Genomic DNA, 20,863 nt, shown 5'->3' with positions numbered 1-20,863 from the left:
ATGGTATTAGAGCCAGAACCAAACTGTTGTGCCACCAAGGACGCTCCCAAGGGGGTGAATAAGGGATTGGATGCTAGGGATATGCAAAATCCAAAAGGTCCGAAATCTAGACCCGAACCCGGACCAAAAATAAGGTATTTATGCAAAATCTGAATGCCTCGAAATTCGAAAACCAACTTTTCAGGTAAAATTTGGATTTAGGTTGGGTTTATTTTTTGCCGTCCGAAAACCGGAAATATATATACACATATATTTTAAATACTATATAAATAAATTTACTTGTCTAATTAGCTTTTGAATTACTAAAAATCCTAGTCGATCGTGCTATTCTCTAGTTTCTAAACACATTATTGATTTATCAATCATTAATATCGATTAAATTCATCATCAAAAATCGATTGAATACATATATTTTGCATTACAACTAAAACCGAATCCGACCCACCCCAACCCGAAACCCAAGAATCTGGGCTTGATTACCATATCTGAAATCAATCGGATTTTTGATTTGCCCACTCGAACTTGTCCGGCCCGTCCAATGCACACTCTTACTGAATACCTCCTTTTATAAATGTATTTTAATACTATCAGTTTATTTATAGATAAAGCGGACAATATCTGATACAGTTAGCCTGAGATGTTACACCGATAATCAAATTTTATCCCTAAAATTTAATATTCACGTTCCAGGTCATTAAAATGTTATAAAATTAGGCTAAAAAATAGGAGTTTTTCTTGTTACATTAAATATATAAAATTTTGTTACATCAATTAAAAAAAGTTTTTGTATATTAAATAGAAATTAAATTAAAAAATAAAATTAATTGTAAGAAAAATTGGTAGATAAGGATAAAAGCCCGTATCATTTGTCAGCCTCCTTTTTCTTCTCCTATAAATACCCCTTCTTCATCTCCCCACTAACCACCAAAAACCCTATCTCCATTAATACAATCTTTACTTGAAATGATCAACAGATCACCCAATTGGGTACGAGGCCTTTGCATCGGCAGGGGCTCCTTTGGAACTGTCAGCCTCGCCGTTGATAAATCCGATGGACGCCGGTTTGCGGTTAAGTCCGTGGAGGAAACCTCCGGCCGCTTCTCTCAAGCTTTAGAGAATGAGATTCGGATTCTGAAATCATTGTCATCGCCTTATGTTGTTGAGTATCTCGGCGACGATTTCACGTCGGAGCTTTCTTCAGTGGTGTATCGGAACTTACATATGGAGTATATGCCAGGTGGCACGGTGGCGGACATGGCGGAACAAGGTGAGGATGCCACTGTTCGGAATTACACGCGGTGTGTTGTGTCGGCGTTGAGCTACATTCACCGGAAAAATATTGTTCATTGCGATGTCAAGGGGAAGAATGTGTTGATTGGGGAGAATCCCGGCGCCGCCAAGCTTGCTGATTTTGGGTCGGCGGTGGAAATGAGTGGTCCGATATCGGGAACACGTGGTAGTCCACTGTGGATGGCGCCGGAGGTCGTCCGTGGGGAGTATCAAGGACCGGAATCCGACATTTGGTCATTGGGGTGCACGGTGATCGAAATGGTCACCGGAAAGCCAGCGTGGGAAGACAGAGGAATTGATACTCTCTGTCAAATTGGGTACTCCGATGAGTTACCCAAGTTGCCAGCTCACTTTTCCGACGAGTTACGTGATTTTCTACACAAGTGTCTGAGAAGAAACCCGTCGGAAAGATGGAGCTCCGATCAGCTGCTACAACACCCTTTTCTATCATCATGCTCTTCTTCTTCTTCTTCTTCAAATTCAACAGAATCCACCACCAAAAAATTGTCACCAAGATGCGTGTTCGATTGGTCAGACTCGAATTTCTCCGATGAGGAGACGTCGGAGATGAAGAAGTCGACTAGAAATTTGAACTCATCAGATGCAAAACGGAGGATGGGGATCTTATCTTGCAATTCAGCAGCAGCGAATTGGGAATCTGACGGGTGGGAGTTGGTGAGGAATGCGGCGGAGGAAGGTGGTCCGACGAGTACAGAAGAGGAAAGAAGTTGGCAGGAAGATGGATATTCCGACGAGGAAGGCGGAGGTGGTTTTGATGATGATGATGGTGGTGCCAACAACCATGCGGATGGTACAAGTGATGGTTGGAGCAATAGAGACACATATAATAATTACAGTTGCTGTATGTATGTGTCATTAAGAAAGTCATTATTGTTTAATCGGAATGCCATCCGACACATTTATTTGTTTTCGTTTAATTTCATACCAGATTTTGAACCTTTTCTACTCCATTATTTTCACATTAATTATCTACCGACAATATATTTACTTTTTATATCTAAACAATCTACTTTTGGACATACATCTCTTCCGATTATAAACACCACCATTACCTACATCTTAATCCATTAAGAAAGCTTGTATTCGATAAAACCGATGGTTTTGGACTTACCCGTTAAGACTAATGAACGAATTTGAACACGTCTATTTGTATTTTCATACAAGTCTTAGGGGCCGTTTACCAAATGCTTACCCGAGTAAGCGCTTACTAAATCACATTATATTATCTGATGAATATGGTAAGGACCAAAATTCTTACCTGGTAAGAGCAAGACGTGGACCAAGAAGAGTCTTACCCGGTAAGTGATGATAACGACTCTTATCACAGTAAGTGTTTACCGGGTAAATTGTTGCATACGATGCCGTTTTGATGGACTGAATTTTACCCGGTAAGTAAATGATAGTGTTAATTTTTGCCGGTAAGTAATTACCGGGTAAGTATTTGGTAAACGGCCCCTTAGTGGCTGTCAAAATTCATCCGTGATGGTAAAATTTTGGTTTTTCCTAATAAATTCATGTTAAATCTTTATTTTACATATGGTTAAGGCAGTAAACGAACCGAACGTTCAACGAATCATTTACCGGAAATTTTGTTTATTTAATAAATGAACGAATATTAACATATTTTTTTGTTCGTTTACTTGAATGAACAAACGTAAACGATGGTCTCTTTCACTTGTATACGTTCGTTTATATATAAATATTTTTATATATTTATAACATTAATATGTGAAATCGTTAATTAAGTTAAATTTTTTAGAATTCTTTTTTTATCTCTCTTATTTACCCGATTTTTCATTTTATTATATCATTTTTTAGTAACGAAATGGTGAGTAATAGTTGTTGATTTTAAGTATATTTATGTTCGTTCATTTAGTATCTTAATGGATGAACTTAAACGAACTTGAACAATAAATATTTCATTTGTTTACTATTCGTTTATTCGATTAAGTTAAACGAACGAACACAAACAAAAATAAACAAACAACTGTTTGTGTTCATTCGGTTTCCTTATATCCTTACATGTGGTAAAATACTTTTTAGACCCGTAGACCAGTGGGCAAGCTAAAAAAATGCCTTCAACCTTATGAATAAGTCATCACCTTTACTTTGGATAAGACATAACGTATTAATTTGGATTTTATATAATAGAAAAACTATATTTTCATTAAGACTATTGTCATGACATGTGTACCAACCAATAAGCAAGCACTTGCTCACACGTAAGATGTTGGAGACGTACACCGGACATTGCAATTCCAAATTCCTAAACATGTCATTTCTTTTTTAAGTCATTGTTTTTTCGAGTTACATTTTAAACCGTCACGCTTTAAACGGCTCGTAAATTTATCTGATTTCCAATTTAGTTTATATGAACGACTCGTGTTGTAGGGCAAAATATGGAAATGCATCTTATTATATGGCTATCATGTTTCTCCAAAATATGTTGTATTTTTAAGATTCGTATTTTTACCACAAAATAAGATATTTTTATAACATGGTTTTTTGTTGATTTGTATATTAATGTATTCTATTATTAAACAATTAAAATATATGATATTCAAATCATGTGAATTTAACCCTGCTAATAAACCGTTTTCGAGCATACGTTATGGTTTTATGTCCCATAATCCTAAGCCAAAACAAAGTTATATATATAGAGGTTATTTCTTTTACAAACTGTGTAAATAAGAGTATTTCCTCATTTTCATCTATTAATATCTCATTTCTTAATTATCCTAATTCACCTGTCATTTTGAAACGGATTACCGTACAAACGGTAATTAAAATTCACATATGAATATCTCTGAATATTGTCACATTCTACTTTTTATTATGTTTTACCTACAAAGCATTACTCAACTTCACATACAACAATCTGTAACATCCTATTCAAATATAATCGTTAATAAATAAAAAATGGATGGTTCAGATGGATTTGTGGTTTGTACTGTTTAGGCGGTTTTAGAAAAATAGTATCACTCTCTCTTTTTTTCTTTCCATATATATTTTTCAAATCCTTTTAGATATAGATGTATATCAATTTTTTAAGTAACCATTTACTGTAATTTTAGTTACTTTGAATATATGTTTACTGTTTTCGTTTTGGCTCATTAGAAACGATATGAGAGGGTTCCTCGAGGTATTCATTTGTTTTTAAGCCTACAGGGTACAAAACTTCATATAAGTATTTATTACTTAACAGTAAATAACTTTATACTGTATTTTTAACTGATTTCCAATAAAAATACGTAGTACTACGAGTTACGACATTTTTTTTTATGCAAGACAATTCTCTTTTGGATTATAAGTTTCTTTAGGATGCACATATATACCTAAGGAACTATGCATGTTTATCCTTGATTAAGCTAATGTGCTATTTAAGGATGACACGTTACTAAAATATCCAAGTGTTTGTCACAAAAATAGCAATTCTTTTGGGACAATTTAAATTCATTGCATCTTCTTTTTCTTTTCTTTTTTTATTAAAAACATCTTTTTCGTCCTTAATAAATTATTAAAAATTATTTTATTATTTATAAGTAAACAATATATTTAATTAATGATGTATTTGTATGTAAAAGCAAAAATACAAACTACTACACGATTTCGTCTTTGTCCATATGAAGAAATATGTATTAGGAATCAGAGCAGATTTTGTTATAACCTAAAACTGATTATAAGTCGGGAACCGCCTGTAATTTGATATGTAGCATATTCATTATGAATGTGTGATTCATGATAAATAACATTTCTATATTCATCATTAATCAGTTGTTCATAATGAATATTCATCATGAAGAGAAACATGTGGCACGTTGTGGATGGTTTCTGACTTCCTAATAAATTTTTGGTTCCTAAAACTGATTACAAGTTGGGAACCACCTACAGTTTAACATTTAACATATTCATTATGAATGTGTGATTCATGATAAAAAAACATCTCCATATTTATCATTAATCAGTTGTTCATGATGAATATTCAATATGAAGAAAAAACATGTTGCACGTTGTGGATGGTTTTTGACTTCCTAATCAATTTTTGGTTCCCAACAAAACCTCCTCTCTCTCTCTCTCTCTCTCTCTCTCTCTCTCTCTCTATATATATATATATATATAGTTTTAATCATTTAAAAACTTTGAAATTTATGAGATTTTTTACAACCTTTACCTTAAGATTTGTTTTCATATGATTTTTCCCACCTAAGTATATTTAATGTATTGGTTAACATATATTTGTTTCGTAATATATTTGTTCCATATGTGCTCGGTTCACAATGTTAAAAAAAATTACATATATATTTTGTTTCACAAACACGCCCAAAAAGGTTCACATTGACAGAGTACATGTAAAGATAACGGGATTTGCAATTACCAAATAAAATAAGACCAACCTAACTTCTCCACGACTTGTAACAATTCTTTCAAATTGTGTAAAGTGTTGTACCAAAGGGTGTATTTAGGGGATCTCAGTGGATTTCTGGTCAATCACCAAATTTTCTGATGTACTATAATTTTTTTTTGATATTTAAATATGCTATCGTTTTGTTTCGTTGTATGCTATTGTGCAATCAAAACACAACCTTTTAGATCCATCTATGTGTTGTATGTTTTTATTTAAGTAATCAAATATTAAATTTGAACAATACATCCCCATGTTAGATGTGTTAACGAGTCAAAGCGAAGCGAAGTTGTTGGAGCTCAGTGATATGCATTGAGTATTCAATGTATTAAACACTCATTCTTATAGTTGTTAGCTAGATATTTTCTTTTTATCCCAAATATTGAGTCATCTTCATTACATTATTTTCCCTTTATTATTTAATAGGGCTAAGTGTGTTATTTACTTGTTTCTACACCAAAGGATGACTTACTTGATCAAAATGCAGGCTATTATATGCGGCAACATTTGTGCAGCAGAATCAGCTGGAATTGTGGCTTTTTGGAAGGCTGCATGCATTAAGCTGGTGAATTTCATAAAAACAAGCTATTCTCAGCTTTGGACCACATCTAAAACCTTCACCGAATAATCTATGGGTTAATACCACTTTGTACTTTTTATGATGGTTCATTTTGTACTTTTGTATTTTTTGTCTACATTTTATGAACTTCATTTTTTTTCTTAACTTTTTTCTTTTCTTCCTCTATTCTAGTATAAATAGAGGCTTTTGGAGCTCATTTTGTTCATTCCTAGTCAGATTCACATCTGACTTTGCTCTTAATATTCAAGTTAGCTCTTGAATTTTTTTAAATATTGTTATTTACGTTATATTGCTGCAACATTGCATCTTGTCTTTACTTTATTTTTCTTAGTCATTTATTTTTCGCTCTTTACATCCAGTCATTTATTTTTCGTAATTATATTTATGTCTTTACTTTTTGTTATTTATTTTCCTTGTGATTTACTTTCTGTAATGAGTAGCTAATTCCATTAGCTTGGGTGTAAGACAAAGGGTGAGATTTTAAACCGAATGAAAATGAACGTTGTTTCGCAATAACAATGTTCTACTATCTCATTCAAGTTTTATAAAATTAATGACACTTCTTGACAAGTCGATCACTTTGAAAGTGTTAAAGTGTCATGGTCTTAGAGATAACCCATTGAATGCACATCAATTTGAGTGATATGAAAAATAGACATGAGAGAGTTGTTGACAAAGAGATTTGTCATTTATATTTTTCAAACTAATTAATTCTCGACGGGCTGGTCACTTGTTAAAGTGTAATAGATTTAGATATGAACTACTTACACACACCAATTTGAATGATATGAAAATTTGCTCGAGAGAGTGATTTTTAACAAAAAGATTTGTTTATCCATATATTTTGAGAACATCATTTGACACTACTCGTGGTCCTAATACCACATAGAGATATGAGTTGAAAGCTATAATATAGTGCGATGGTGAAAGTCCGAGAGAAGTACTCTCCAAATAGATGGTGGAACTAGTTATTGTTGACTGCTTGCTGTAGCATCCCTACAACATTATCTGCTGGAATTTGTGTTTATGTCTCACCACAATGCTATCTTTATATATTATGTTATTGAAGTTGTTAATTCAAACCAATCAAAGTCTTCAAAAATTCGTCATCTGAATTTAATCTTTCAACTCGAGATGTATACTTATACGTGCTACCACTTATTGTTGTAGAGATACAATATCTAGATCCCTATCACTCAACTTGAAAAAATAATATAATGTTTGAATTTGGATAAATTTTCTTAATTTGGGTTCGAGCTTGTTTTATTTCGATTTATTTCCCTTGATCTATTAGTTGTATATATATATATATATATATATATTCATGTTTTAATTCTCTTGTTCTTAATTTAAATTTTTATCTTAGTTCTTGATTTTATGCAACATTTTAAAATGATGTGAGACGCAGCGTGGCGACGAGAGCAAACCTCAAGCCATACGAATTACGACGAGACTACGACTTTTTCAATGTGCGCCATGCATTTAAATTATCAAACTAAAAAGGAGAGGAGAACCATTTATATCAAATATATCAAGATTAAAATATAATTATATCAGGAGTGTAAAATTCGGAATTAAACCTTTTGGGTCTTTATGGAATGAGAGTAAAAATTTACCTATTTATGGTTTTAGTTTTTATGTTTCCTTTTAATGTTTATTTATTGCGTAGGGGAATTAGAGTTGCTTAAAAACTCGATCAACCCAACCCGATGTCTAATTGAATTGTAAAATCTTCAAACTTTAGGCATTCGGTTAGAACTAGGTTATGATAACTTGAACCAAAACGAACCCTAACCGATTAACCTGATATCCTTTTTATTTTTAGAATTTAAATATGACTGTTAAGTCCGTATTAATACATATACTAGACAATTACACCATCACGTATCCTCTTTATATACATATATTTCATTCTCTTCTCCATCTTTATATAACTCTTTCATATATCAGATTAGTAAATGTGAACATATATATGTAAATTGAGAAAAGTGGTTGCATTTGATATACTTAAATAATATGGATGAACTACAATGATTGATGATAAAAAAAAGAATTGTGAGTAGAGAAAACATCATGTTCAAGGTTAGGAAAATATTTTGATAACCGGTTAATGCTTCAACCAGTTAYTTGAGTACTTAAATGTTTAAAACTTTACATCTTATGTACCAAAATGGAAGTTTTGAAAGTACGTTACCCAAAATAGGAATCAAGTTAAAGTACGTTACTTTTTCATGCAATTTGCCCTTTTATAAAATCTAAACCCAACACCTTATAAAATCAAACCATCTAAAACGAGCTCTGAAGCTAATTGACCTTATAATATAACCCCATGACCAATTAGAATCAAACCATCGAAAATGAAAATCGATTCTAATCAAACCATAAAATATGAGACTATCTCCACCGAAAAGTGCTAAAGGTAACAATAGTACTAAAGTTTAGCACTCAAATTTTACTATTCATTAGAATATCACTAATCATCTCCGGTGCCAAATTACGTCTCTTTATATATTCAACATATGTTTATAAATTTATCATTTAACTACGATCATTTTGATTGTATACTAGTTAGTTTAAGTAAGTTAGACTATGTTTGGCAAACTAGCTGATAAGCTAGCTGTTGACTGATAAACTAGTTGATGACTGATAAGTTAGCTGGTAAATGATAAACTAGCTGATGAAGAAATCATGTTTGGTAAAACCAGCTTTTAAACACGTACAATGATCAAAAGAGCATCTTCAAAAATTAAACAGTTGCAATATTTCATAATATAATTAAAACAAACTTCTAAAAATATAATATGTTAATTAATACAAAAAATATGATAAAAGTAAATAATATGATATGTTGACTAAAAGAATAATTCAAATTGATTATTATAAACTTTGGATTTATTAAACAAGTTTTTTTTTTAAATTTATTAATTTATGAGTTCAAATAACCATTAGATATAATATGAATAAACATAAAAGTGTCAACCTCACATATTCTAGTTAATTCATAATTTGTAAGAATATATAATTAATAATTAAATTAAATATTTTATTATAATCATTTTACACATTTTTACCATCTATAAACAAAACAAGAAATTTTATGTAATTTACATAAATATTTTAATATATATATATATACTTTTTTATAACTAAGTATTTTGAACAACAATTATAAAAATAATTGATATGTTTAATATTATTGTAAGTAATTAATATTAATGTATATTGTATAATGTATGATTAATAACTAATAGTTAATATTTATTAATAGTATATAATAATTAATATTAATGACGGTTATAAATGGAGAAAATGAAAATAAGCTCCCAAAACACTATTCCAAGCAGTGTTTCAATAAGCTAGCTGAAAATTATAAATATTAATAAAGTTAAATATTACTAATATTAATTAAAATAAACTAAAAATTAATTACTAATCTATTTTAATGAAAAATTATGCATTAATAATATTTATTAATTATTTAATTACAATATTATTGTTTTTTATTATTATTCAATATATTTAGTCATCAAAATGCAAATATAACAATTCTAAAAATGTTTATGTAACATAAAATTGAAGTTATACTCATGTTGTTTCATGGATAATAAAATTGTGTTAAATAATTTTATTAAAATATTTAATTAAATTATTAGATATACTTTTAATAAAATTATTAATTAATTAAGATAGATACGATTGACCATTTTTTATTCATATTATATGTAGGGCTGTAAATGAACACGAACGAAGACTTGTTCATGTTCGTTCGTTTAACTTAACCGAACACGAACGAAAATCTTTGTGTTTGTGTTCGTTCGTTTAGAAATCAGGTGTGTTCGTGTTCGTTTATGTTCGTTTGTTAAAATGTTAAACGAACATAAACGAACGGGCTAAACAAACAAACATAAACGAACGAGCTAAACGAAGATAAACAAACGGGCTAAATGAAAATAAATAAATATTATTTGAATTCAAAGTAAATAAATAAAATATTATATATTAAATTTAATATATAAACGAACATAAACGAACGTAAGCGAACGGTAAACGAACGAACGTTTATGAACATAAATGAACGAACAAGACTCTTATTCATGTTTGTTCGTTTAACTAAACGAACAAAAAAAATATTCATGTCCGTTCATTTATTAAATAAACGAACATAAACAATTTCCCGCCGAACGGTTCACGAACAGTTCGGTGAACGTTCGGTTCATTTAAGCCCTAATTATATGTAATGGTTATTAAAAAACATAGTTTTTTTTTCTAAAACTTATTTTAACAAATCCATATATTATAATATACATATAATCATTGAATTTCAATTTTTATAAGATTTTAATTTTAATTATTTATTTTGAAATATTTAGAAGAAGATATGATTTAGATAAAATTGATTAGAATTAAAGCATGTAATAAATGATCCGAGCCCAGATCCATAAAAGCCCAAATGATAGCCGGTGATGTGGCCCAAAAAGCCTAATTCGAAATACAAAAACCCATCACGCCTCCATTTGTGTGTAACTGTAACCCTCCCTAACGTCAGTCCGCCGTTTCTGCTTCCAGAACCTCCGATTTCATTTTGCTTTTTGCAACTCTCTTCCATCTTCACCTTCAATGGCAAGTAACGATCCAGAGCACAAAGAGGAGGAAACTGCCGCTGTCGAAGACGAAGACACCGGAGCACAGGTCGCTCCGATCGTCAAGCTCGAAGAAGTTGCGGTTACTACCGGGGAAGAAAATGAAGACGCTATACTCGATCTGTAACGTTTCATTCTCGATCTGTTTTTAAAAAGTTTTGTGGTTTATGATCATGATGTGAACTTATTTTTCGAATTTTCAGTAAAGCGAAGTTATATCGATTCGACAAAGATGGAAACCAGTGGAAAGAGCGAGGCGCGGGTTCCGTTAAGTTCTTGAAGCACAAACAAACCGGAAAAGTTCGTCTTGTTATGCGACAATCGAAAACCTTAAAGATCTGCGCCAATCATCTTGGTATGAATAAGTTCCTTTTTGTGATGTTATTTCATGGATTTGATTGTATGAAAGATGTTATGTTGGATGCTTGATATGTTCTTGATTCTAATCTGTTGCTATTGTAGTTATACCTACTATGTCTGTTCAAGAACACGCTGGCAATGATAAGTCATGTGTGTGGCATGCTACTGATTTTTCTGATGGAGAGCTTAAGGATGAGCTTTTCTGCATTAGATTTGGTTCAATTGACAGTAAGTTCACTTCCAATCGATTGCATTTTATTGGTTCCTTTCTTCAGATTTTGATGCATTTCAAGGTGTATTATTTACTTGTATCAGATAGATTCTCTATTATTTTTGGAGGGCACCTTTAATGTAGTATATCTCGTGACATGAAAGTTGCTAGGTTTTGAAGTTGAATGTAGATGGTTGATTATCAGTCTAACAAATATAGGGCTTTAAATCTGTTGATTATCATCTCTTGTTAACGAATAAATATATTTTACCTTGAAAAAGCTTGAGACATCCCAGAATGGAAATTGTAGTTGATTGTTGGATGTGTTGGGTTCTTTGTTCCTTTATGTATTGAACAATAATTTGTTTTTTGGTCTTTCGGTATTAGCTAGGAATGTATTATGTTGTTCATTAGCTCATTCTGAAGTCATTATTGGTGAAGCAAAATGTAAACATAGATATATCAGGAACCACATGTTTTGCAGTCATCAGATATCTTTTTCTGGTGGCATGCTTTGCCATACGAACTGTATTTCATTCTGCATAATATCAGTTGATCTTCCTATCTTCTAATGGTAGTTCTTTTTTACCGAGATAGTAGATTAGGTTGTGGTAGTCTTTCAACAAACTGAAAAAGTTCCTTGACAAGATTTGTGGGTGTAATGTGTCCCTGCGGAATTTTTTTATTCAGGTTTGGGGGTATAGAAGATCCTTTAGCACTTTGAACCTTTATGAACAATATGTTATAACATTTTAACGTGTTTATTTCTTTTGATGGTACCCAAAACATTTTTATTTTTGGTTTTTAAGCTTCATCATTTTTTTTCAGTTTTCTTTGCACACGTGATTGACCAATTACTTAGTATTTGTTTTGCTTGTTTTTTTGCTTATCATTTTTGATTCACTCTTTTTTTATTGCATAAGATTTGTTCTGTAATTGGTATACCATGTCTCTAAGATGGGATTGATATGATGTCATATGTAAAAGGTCTGAGCAAGATTTTGTGATGGAAGGGAGATGTTTGTAATATCTGGAAGAGGGCCCCTGTCCTTGTTAAAGTTATAGCATTGTGACATTCGCAACCTCTTCTATAGCATTTACACCACATGCTTATGCAGTATGATTGGTGAAGGGTTGTAATAAAAGGCGTGGGTTGCATTCTAGCATTGAATGCCAACTTAGACTTCTCCCAACATTCCTATTATTAGTTGCCACAACATCCCATCTTTCCACTCCACTTCTTGCATGTGATCACAATTTCGTGCTGATCATCCCTCTTTAGAAATTCTTATGATAAGCATCTCACAAGGGTTATGCCATCATTGAAACAAAACTGAGATCATATAGATTATTTTTTTCTTTTATGGTGTTATTGTAAAGCACTTGTACTGTCATCAAAACCTTTTTTTTTTACAAAATCATTTAGAGGCTGATTGCAAGGTCTTAAATTTACATTTCCAACTTTTGTTATATTTTTACAACTTTCGGGTCTAAGCTGTTCTTTGTTCGCATATAGGGGTTGATACATTTGGAATATAAGTGGCTAATTTCACTTCCGGCCACTTTGTTTCATAATCGTTGGGGACTCCCAATTTTTTTTGCTTTTGTATGTCTTCAATTTAGAAAATTATAAATTGAAGGTTGTAACCACTCTAGCAGAGATGCTATGATAGGTTTCTATTTATTCATTTATGAAATTTGTTTATTTTTTTCTTTTCAATAAGGCTGATTGTTGCATGCCAGAAAGACTCACAAGTTAGCAAATTCTTAGGATTTTTAAGAATCTTTACCAAAAAAATATCTTTCACTGTTATTGTATGAGTTTTTTCTTTTCTAAAAAAAGTTGTTCAAGACCTAAATATACAGTGGGAATGGGTGGTTGCAATTCTGTCATGTTTGGCTTTAGTTTTTTCTCTAATTTTGTTTGTATGTATTTGTCTAGAAATGATTTTCTCTCAAAACATTATTTATTTCAATTCCTTATTATCTATATGTGAATCAATGTTCTTTAGGAGTGTGTGTATGCTGAATTCTAGTTTTTCTTAGAGGATATGTTCGCATATATTTATCCCTACCTCTGGTGGGATCTACTGGGTGCAATCTTTATGCTTTTAGTCTGTGTGATGTGTGTTTTACTTTAAGCTTGTATTGCCTTTTTTTCATTGGTGTAATGGGGCGTTATTCTTTGTATTGATTTATAGATTGCAAGAAGTTTATGGAAACATTTCAAGAGGTAGCGGAGTCTCAAGAAGGGAAGGAAGAGAATAAAGAGGCTTCGGGTGCAGCTGGACTGCTTGAGAAGTTGAGTGTGGAAGATAAAGAGGGGAAAGAGGAACCAAAGGAGTCAACTGATGAACCCAAGGCTAAGGTGGAGGAGAAGGTGGTGGCTGAAAAAACAGGAGAGGAGGAGGAAAAAAAGGCTGAATGAATAGTTGTTTGTAAGAAAATTGGCAATTTGGAAGCAGATGGTTGGAGGAATGGAACAGCATCTCTTGGTAAGTTTTAAAGTGTCTAAGATGTGCTATTATGCAATGTGGAGTCGGAGTCAGTGTCGTCGGTCTGTCAGGTTTGGGTTTTGGATTTTGCGTGAAGGTTGGTGTTGTTCTGGTCGGGTATAGATATAGGGGGATTTTACAGATGCTGGTGTTGGGAGTTGGTTGTCAAATGCATATGCATACGTCTGTTACGTGTTCTTTTTACAATGGAGTCGTATTGGATTTTTTATTTTCATTTCATATTCAATGCTTTGAGGGTTTTTTTTTATGTCAAAAGTGACATTTTTGAATGTCGCACAAACATATACAAAAATTGCCATACGTATATGACGTATATGTACACATGCATATTTTACATTGGCCTGCAAATCCACACACTCGAAAAACTTGAGACACTGGAACCCACTGGTTCCACTACCTCATCTCTGTCCCGGTACCTGGCGGGGTCCATGGAATCATATCCTTGATTCAAAAATGTCGTTATAGTTATTATATAACAAACGTGACGGTTTGGGAAATACATTACCCGGACCTGCTTTTTGACATGCTGGCGATCTTTTGGTCCACCGTGGACAGTATTACGCCATCAGTGTCCCAACAACATGCATGTATTTTCTGACTAGTTAATAGCTTGATGTCCTAAAATCTGGGACGGACCTATTTCAATGGTTCTACCTTTTCATTCCTTTGTTGTACTAAAAAAAACTTGGGTTCATGAAAAGTGCAACTGTATATATTTTGAAACTACAATAAGAGCATAAGTTTTCTTTGGTAGAGTTGATTTATGAGGTTTTTCTTTTCTTTATTTTATCAATTTCCTAAAAAGAAAGTGACTTGTTGCTTCTCTACTAGCCCCCTCACCAAGATGCGTATCATTAGAGTTGGGCGAAAATGAACATAGGATCACGGTCCTTTAGAGGAGGTTTTTAAAATATAAAACTTTCACAAGTTCGGTTGTTTTTCATTGTGAATTAAATTCTTTGTATGTATGATTTATGATAAATTATTTAGTTGTTCTGTCAATTAATCAGTTTGAATGTCAAAGCTATTTTACTCTTTAGCCTATATTAATCACTAATATTTAATAAAAACATTAATTATTGATTTTAATGGTAAAAATATCAGATGTAATACGAATTCATTAAAAGGAAAAATACAACCACAAAAAAGGAATGAAGCATGTTGTAGTTCATGCGATTCGTATCCATTAAATGTAATCTATTTATAGATTTCTTTATTCCCTTTTTCTATATGAAAACCCTCTTTACAATCACTTGCTGTTTGTTGGACTGATTCATTCATCATCGAATTTCCCCTTGTTCCCCTGCTCCGGTGTTTACCCCCACGTCGGACTTATGTACAAGGCATTAGGTGCATGAGCTACCACATAATCAACTCGTTGCAATAGAAACTTTTTTTTAGGGGTTTTGAATATGCGTCCATGGAGGTTTTGAGCTTAGACTCCAAAGCTCAAAAGTGTGTGGATGTCTCAGGTTTAAATTCAAGGAGGAACAAAGATTCCCTTATGGCCATGAAGGTTCAGATGCGGTGACTCTAGGCTACCTGTAAAGCGGGAGGTTACTCTGGGATCAGTTGGCTCGCATAACGGATTGGATATTCAAATTAATAAATAAAAAAGATGTGCTCGTCTTTAAATTGATGGGTATTAATAAAATATAATTGCAATCAACTGATAGTGTTATTATATTTTGTATTAAAGATTACAAAGGGGAAAAACCCTTATAACATGATTTTCACTAAAACTCTAGTTTTTGCAATTAATATTTATTTGATTTTTTATCACTTCATTTTTTTTTATATTTATGGCATAGATAACCATATATTTTATGGTTGAAAAAGTAAGTAATGCGTCTGTTTGCATGTTACCAATATTTCCAATCATTCATTACTTTGAAATTTATGAATCATATTTTGGTTTTGATTGAAAGTTTTATGCTGTGAACTCTTGAACTCACCGGATGTGAAGTTTGTCTTGCTTTTTTTTGTCGACATGCATCCAAAGGTCAAATTCGGGTGAAGGTGATAATGCTAGTTGAAAAAATATAGAAGGCTAGTACTTAATATGGCATGATGATGGGAGGAAACTGCGAGAAAGAGAAGAAAAGCTATGATTTTACTCTTTAGGGCCGGGTATTTGGGTAGAAAATAGGTTTCTTGAGAGGACAAGTACGTAAATATGATGGCTGAATGGATACAAGTAACTTTCTTGGCAGGCCAAATAGGATAATTTAAGTGGATGACTTGGTGAATAAGTTAAAAACAAACACATATTTATAGGACTTGGTGAATAATCCAATATTAAACTCGTTAAGGGGTGGATCAGTTGTTTTTGTATTTGTCTCTATGAATCAGATCGATTTGTTACAATGAATAAATTACCATCTCACGTTTTTGCATTAATTCCAAATACAACACATTTTTTCTGCATCATTTCATCGAACACCTTGCAATCATCCCCATATTGATTTTCAAGAGTTATAGAAACTAACCTAATTAAGTGAGTTAAGTTAGAGGTTAAAGAAGTTAAAAAGGAAAATAGCAGAAACACAGAAATTACAGGATTCAACCTAATCCATAGGAAAAGGAGAGGAACATGAATCAACTAAGGGCATGTTTGTTAGCACCTTAACAAGTCTAATGGGACTCGCAGCTTATTAAGCGGGCTATTGATGTTCGGTAGTAGCTTAATGATATAAAAAATGAGTAATCTTTTAGGAGAGAGCTTTACACAGTTTTTTGCAAACTCAACCACCCGACTAAAAAACAAACTCCTTCCATCTATAAAAAGAACTCTTACAAATAAAAACCATAATAGCTTTACCCGTAAAGGACTTGAAAAAACAAGCAAACAGACCCTCTGGCAACAAAACCAGCTAGAATCATCATGAAATTGAAAGAAGCTAAGTAGAAACCCTAATCATGCTATCACTGAAAACACAGGAGAATTCCCCATGAATCCCGATTACCAGAAGATGAAAGAGCGATAACAACATGGAAGAGCTTCTGATTAAAGGCTGGAACGTGTTTAATGGGAACAGTATTGGAGTAAAAAGCTTGAGCTTGAATGTAAACAACACCACTCCATGGTAAGACTGAATAAGCCCCTCTGTTTCTATATTAAAACACAGCCACAAACAGCCACTTATGGCTGCCCAGATAAGCTATATGTGCTATACAGCCAGCCCATTAAGCCAATATTAAGAAGACACTTCTGCTATCTATCTCACGGGAATCACACAACACGATAGCAGCACCTACAGCTCTTAGATATTCAATCCTCAGAATATATGAACTACATATTTTTCTTTCATAAATAATAACATGAATTGATCAATTAGTCGATAAAAATCCACCGATAAAACACCAAAGAACCCCTAAAACACAAGCCGGCATAGCTAAAAATTATAGGCATTAAATTTTTTACTTGCAAATGAATGCAAAAGAATAGAGTAACAGGCTGACCATTGTAAACTCAGATTCTAATCGAGGTTCGATCCACTGACAATTGCAAATTGGAAATCGACTCAACCGATTAAACAAGCAAATCACCACAACAAATCTATAATTGAGCAATATCTAATACTACTGAACCGATCCGTTTCACTGAATGCTGTAAAATAGACGTCAACTTCAAATGTTTGGAGATGATGATAAAAACTCATTAAGCAAATGTATGATCAAGTACCGGAATAACAACTGAAAACAAATGGACAATGATTCGAACAAAAACTATAGAGCATAAACCAAACAATACGGCATCGGGAGACGCGAGATAGAAGATTCAGTTCAAAAGCTTTCATCGATCTACTTGGATCTCTGCCTCATCTTTCGACGCTTCCTCTTCAATCTCCTCATCCTCTTCTTCTTCCACTGTACATCAACAGTAACAAAAAATCAAATAAAGGAATGGATTGAAGCAATTGTCGATAGATTTTGTACTACTGGAAGCTTACCTTAGCCCTCATGACGTCGCCGGAAGGATTTCAGTACCGGAGGTTGCAAGCGACGGAATGTTATCGAGGCTTGTGAACGGCGATCGCTAGGTCGGTCGACCAGACTTTATAGCGAAACCCTAATTCCTTAGACCAACCGGGTTGCAAATTGGGCTCGGCCCATCATAGCCTGCCACAAAAAAAGTGAGCATATGATTTTCAATTTTAGGTAAAATAGTTTAGAAATTACAAAAAAAGTACTCGCGCAATGTAGCGAGATAAATCTCGATTTTAATGTTTATTTTTTATTTTTGTCTCTATTGATATAATACGATTTTATATGATTTTGAGAAAGCGATAATGTTTTTACTTTTGAATGAAATATAAATTTGAAGATAACATAAAAATTTGAAAAATAAATAAATAAATCAATATTAGTATCAAATTAACTATTCAATAATTTTTATTTTTTTATATAACCTCCATAATTAAATTTTTTATTATAATTAATTTTGTATTTAATAATAAAATAATTTATTTTTGGTTTAATAATATAAAGATAATAATTAAACATTTTGTTATATTTTATTCAAAAACAAAATCATTATTGTTTTCTTAAAAACACATGAAATCGTATTATAACATTGACAGAGACAAAGAATAAAATAGAACATCAAAATCGAGATATGTCTCGCTGCATTGCACGAGTACTCTTCTAGTATATATATATATACACACACACACACATTAAAAGTCATGTTACAACATGCCTTAACACGCCAATGGTGTGGGTCACGCCTTACAGAAACGTTATATGCCTTATCGTATCATGTATTTTTGAACACTGCCTTGTGATTATATGTTTCTTACGACCATTGTCCATTTAAAAGAAGTCAACAAAAAATGTCATTATGGTTGCGTTTTTTAACGAGTTACATTCCTAATTTTTGTAGTTATATTTTCCCAATGAATTGGGTCCATGTGTTTGTAGTTTTTTAACGAGTTCGGTCCTTTAACAAATCAAGGTAATGGGTCAATGTATTTGCATCAACGACCCATCTCGTTGTAAAAATTCAACTACATAGACATGATTCGTTGAATTTTCAAAAAACATACATAGCCGCTAAAAAACATATAAATATACGAACAAATAATTTACTCTGGAATATTTATCTAACATCTAAAATTGATTAATCTATTATATCATGTCATAATTTAAAAGATGTATACAACAATTCAAATAAACGTTCTCTGTCAAGTTTTAAACCATTTAAACAATTAAATGACGAAAAAAACGCCCATCGCCTTTGGCCCACACAACATACACCTTCGTCACCACCTAAATAATCAAAATCTGCTACTCGGTACCCAACCACTTCTATGTACATTCGTATCTAAACCACTGACATATTCCCAGCCTCACAAGAACGAGTGCGTCCAAGTTAAGTTGGTTGGTTTGAATGATCCAATTCAACAACTGTAGTTTGAAGATTTTTAACTCGTTCAAAATGTTTCAAGAATGTAAACCAACACAGAGTGTGCCAGTTGGGTTGAAATTTTATTGCATCGTGTCACAAAATACAAACAAACTAAAACACAATTCAATGTACATTTAGGCGTTATTGGTTTGAACCAATATACCATCCATATCTCATGCATATAATAATACAACGTACAAGTGTAATCAACATAAAGAAAGTTATAGTTCAAAGTAAAGGCAAGAAAATCAAGTAGTATAAAAACGTGACTCCTTTGTTGAGTATATAAAGATCAAAGATAGTTGATATAAGTTGTAATACAAAGAAATTGACACCAAGTTATTATACCGAGTCATTTATGCTTATTGGTTGCATCAATAGATACATTACAAAAAAATTGCACACCAACTCAAAATTGTAGATTTTACGGTGTTTCTTTATTGATCTATGTGACTATGCAACTTATGAGAGAGATGTACAAAACTGTCCAAGTCTTGAGCCTGATCCAGGCCCTGCTTGTGCCCCGACCTGAAAACCCTCGAGCCTAGTGAGCTTGAAGCTCGGTCTAGGTCAGACCTCAAAACCAGATCAAACCAAAATCTTGGAGGCAAGCCTGATCTTAAAATTGGTCAAACCTATAAATGGTTTAAAAGAGCTCAATCAGACCCTTTTCAACCTCAAAATTGCACTGAGTCTAAAAAACGGAACCATTTTTTGCTCACATAAAACGGGTTTGGAAAGTCCATGTCAGACTCGCAAAAGTCTAAGTGTTATGTATCTCTAGTTTATGGGATTAGGTCGGGTTGCATTAGGTATCATCCAACTCTAACCTGACATATGTAGACTTATTATGTATCAACTAGTTGTCGGATTACTCGGGTTGAGTTTTTACGCTTTTTCTGATTAGGTTAGGTGGGTTATTGAGTTTTTCATTTACAATTTTGACTTTATATGGTATCTATACTATATTATAGAACATTTGACAAAAATCCTTAAAAATGATTTTTTATGCATGAAGTACAGTTTATTGATGCATATTACTTAAACTTTAAGATTACAAGTAAATTACGCATAAGTACAACTTATTAAAACTCCATACTTGAATTCGTCTAACTAACTGCAGATAAACATAATCAAATATTGGATAAACATCTCATTTTAAATATAAAAAATCTAAAATATAATTAGGATAATCATTGATAACTAACAGAATACTTAGTTATTATCTTTATAAAAAAATATACTATTAAACCTAAATTAAATTTCGTTGTTACTAAAGCTACATTAAATTATAATTAAAAAAATTTAATTAAGGAAATTACACCAAAACAGAAGAACTTTTAAAAAGATTAATTCAATATTGATATCGATATTTTTTTTTCAAAATTTTATGATATTTTTAAATTTATATTTTATTAAAAATATAAACATTA

General features: G+C 32.2%; 2 protein-coding genes and 1 long non-coding RNA gene across 3 annotated transcripts; 2 read left to right on the top strand and 1 right to left on the bottom strand.

Annotated features, from left to right (window-relative positions):
* On the top strand, positions 1-2,382 carry LOC112512242 (mitogen-activated protein kinase kinase kinase 18). The gene is made up of 2 exons (XM_025118110.1): positions 1-134; positions 975-2,382. The coding sequence occupies exons 1-2, from the start codon at positions 1-3 to the stop codon at positions 2,380-2,382; spliced, it is 1,542 nt and encodes a 513-aa protein (XP_024973878.1).
* Positions 2,383-10,830: 8,448 nt separating this feature from the next.
* LOC112512721 (ran-binding protein 1 homolog b-like) lies at positions 10,831-14,259 on the top strand. Its single transcript, XM_025118834.1, has 4 exons — positions 10,831-11,056; positions 11,137-11,288; positions 11,396-11,521; positions 13,706-14,259. Exons 1-4 carry the CDS (start codon positions 10,911-10,913, stop codon positions 13,930-13,932), a joined length of 651 nt encoding a protein of 216 aa, XP_024974602.1. The 5' UTR covers positions 10,831-10,910; the 3' UTR covers positions 13,933-14,259.
* A 3,338-nt stretch (positions 14,260-17,597) lies between these two features.
* On the bottom strand, positions 17,598-18,048 carry LOC112513255. Its single transcript, XR_003069269.1, has 2 exons — positions 17,974-18,048; positions 17,598-17,890 (listed from the first exon to the last, which is right to left on the bottom strand). It is a non-coding gene; the product is annotated as an uncharacterized LOC112513255 (long non-coding RNA).
* Positions 18,049-20,863: the final 2,815 nt, after the last annotated feature.

The sequence above is a fragment of the Cynara cardunculus genome, assembly GCF_001531365.2.
Source record: "Cynara cardunculus var. scolymus isolate 2C chromosome LG 5, CcrdV1, whole genome shotgun sequence".
NCBI lineage: Eukaryota > Viridiplantae > Streptophyta > Magnoliopsida > Asterales > Asteraceae > Cynara > Cynara cardunculus.
This window is presented reverse-complemented; position numbering and strand designations above follow the sequence as displayed.

What these genes read in the sequence shown, in the direction of transcription:
- LOC112512242 (XM_025118110.1), top strand. Translation starts at nt 1, where the DNA reads ATGGTATTAGAGCCAGAACCAAACTGTTGTGCCACCAAGGACGCTCCC. An exon ending in GAACCCGGACCAAAAATAAG is followed by an intron (nt 135 to 974) that starts GTATTTATGCAA and finishes AATGATCAACAG; the next exon opens with ATCACCCAATTGGGTACGAG.
- LOC112512721 (XM_025118834.1), top strand. Translation starts at nt 10,911, where the DNA reads ATGGCAAGTAACGATCCAGAGCACAAAGAGGAGGAAACTGCCGCTGTC. An exon ending in GATCTGCGCCAATCATCTTG is followed by an intron (nt 11,289 to 11,395) that starts GTATGAATAAGT and finishes TTGCTATTGTAG; the next exon opens with TTATACCTACTATGTCTGTT. An exon ending in TAGATTTGGTTCAATTGACA is followed by an intron (nt 11,522 to 13,705) that starts GTAAGTTCACTT and finishes ATTGATTTATAG; the next exon opens with ATTGCAAGAAGTTTATGGAA.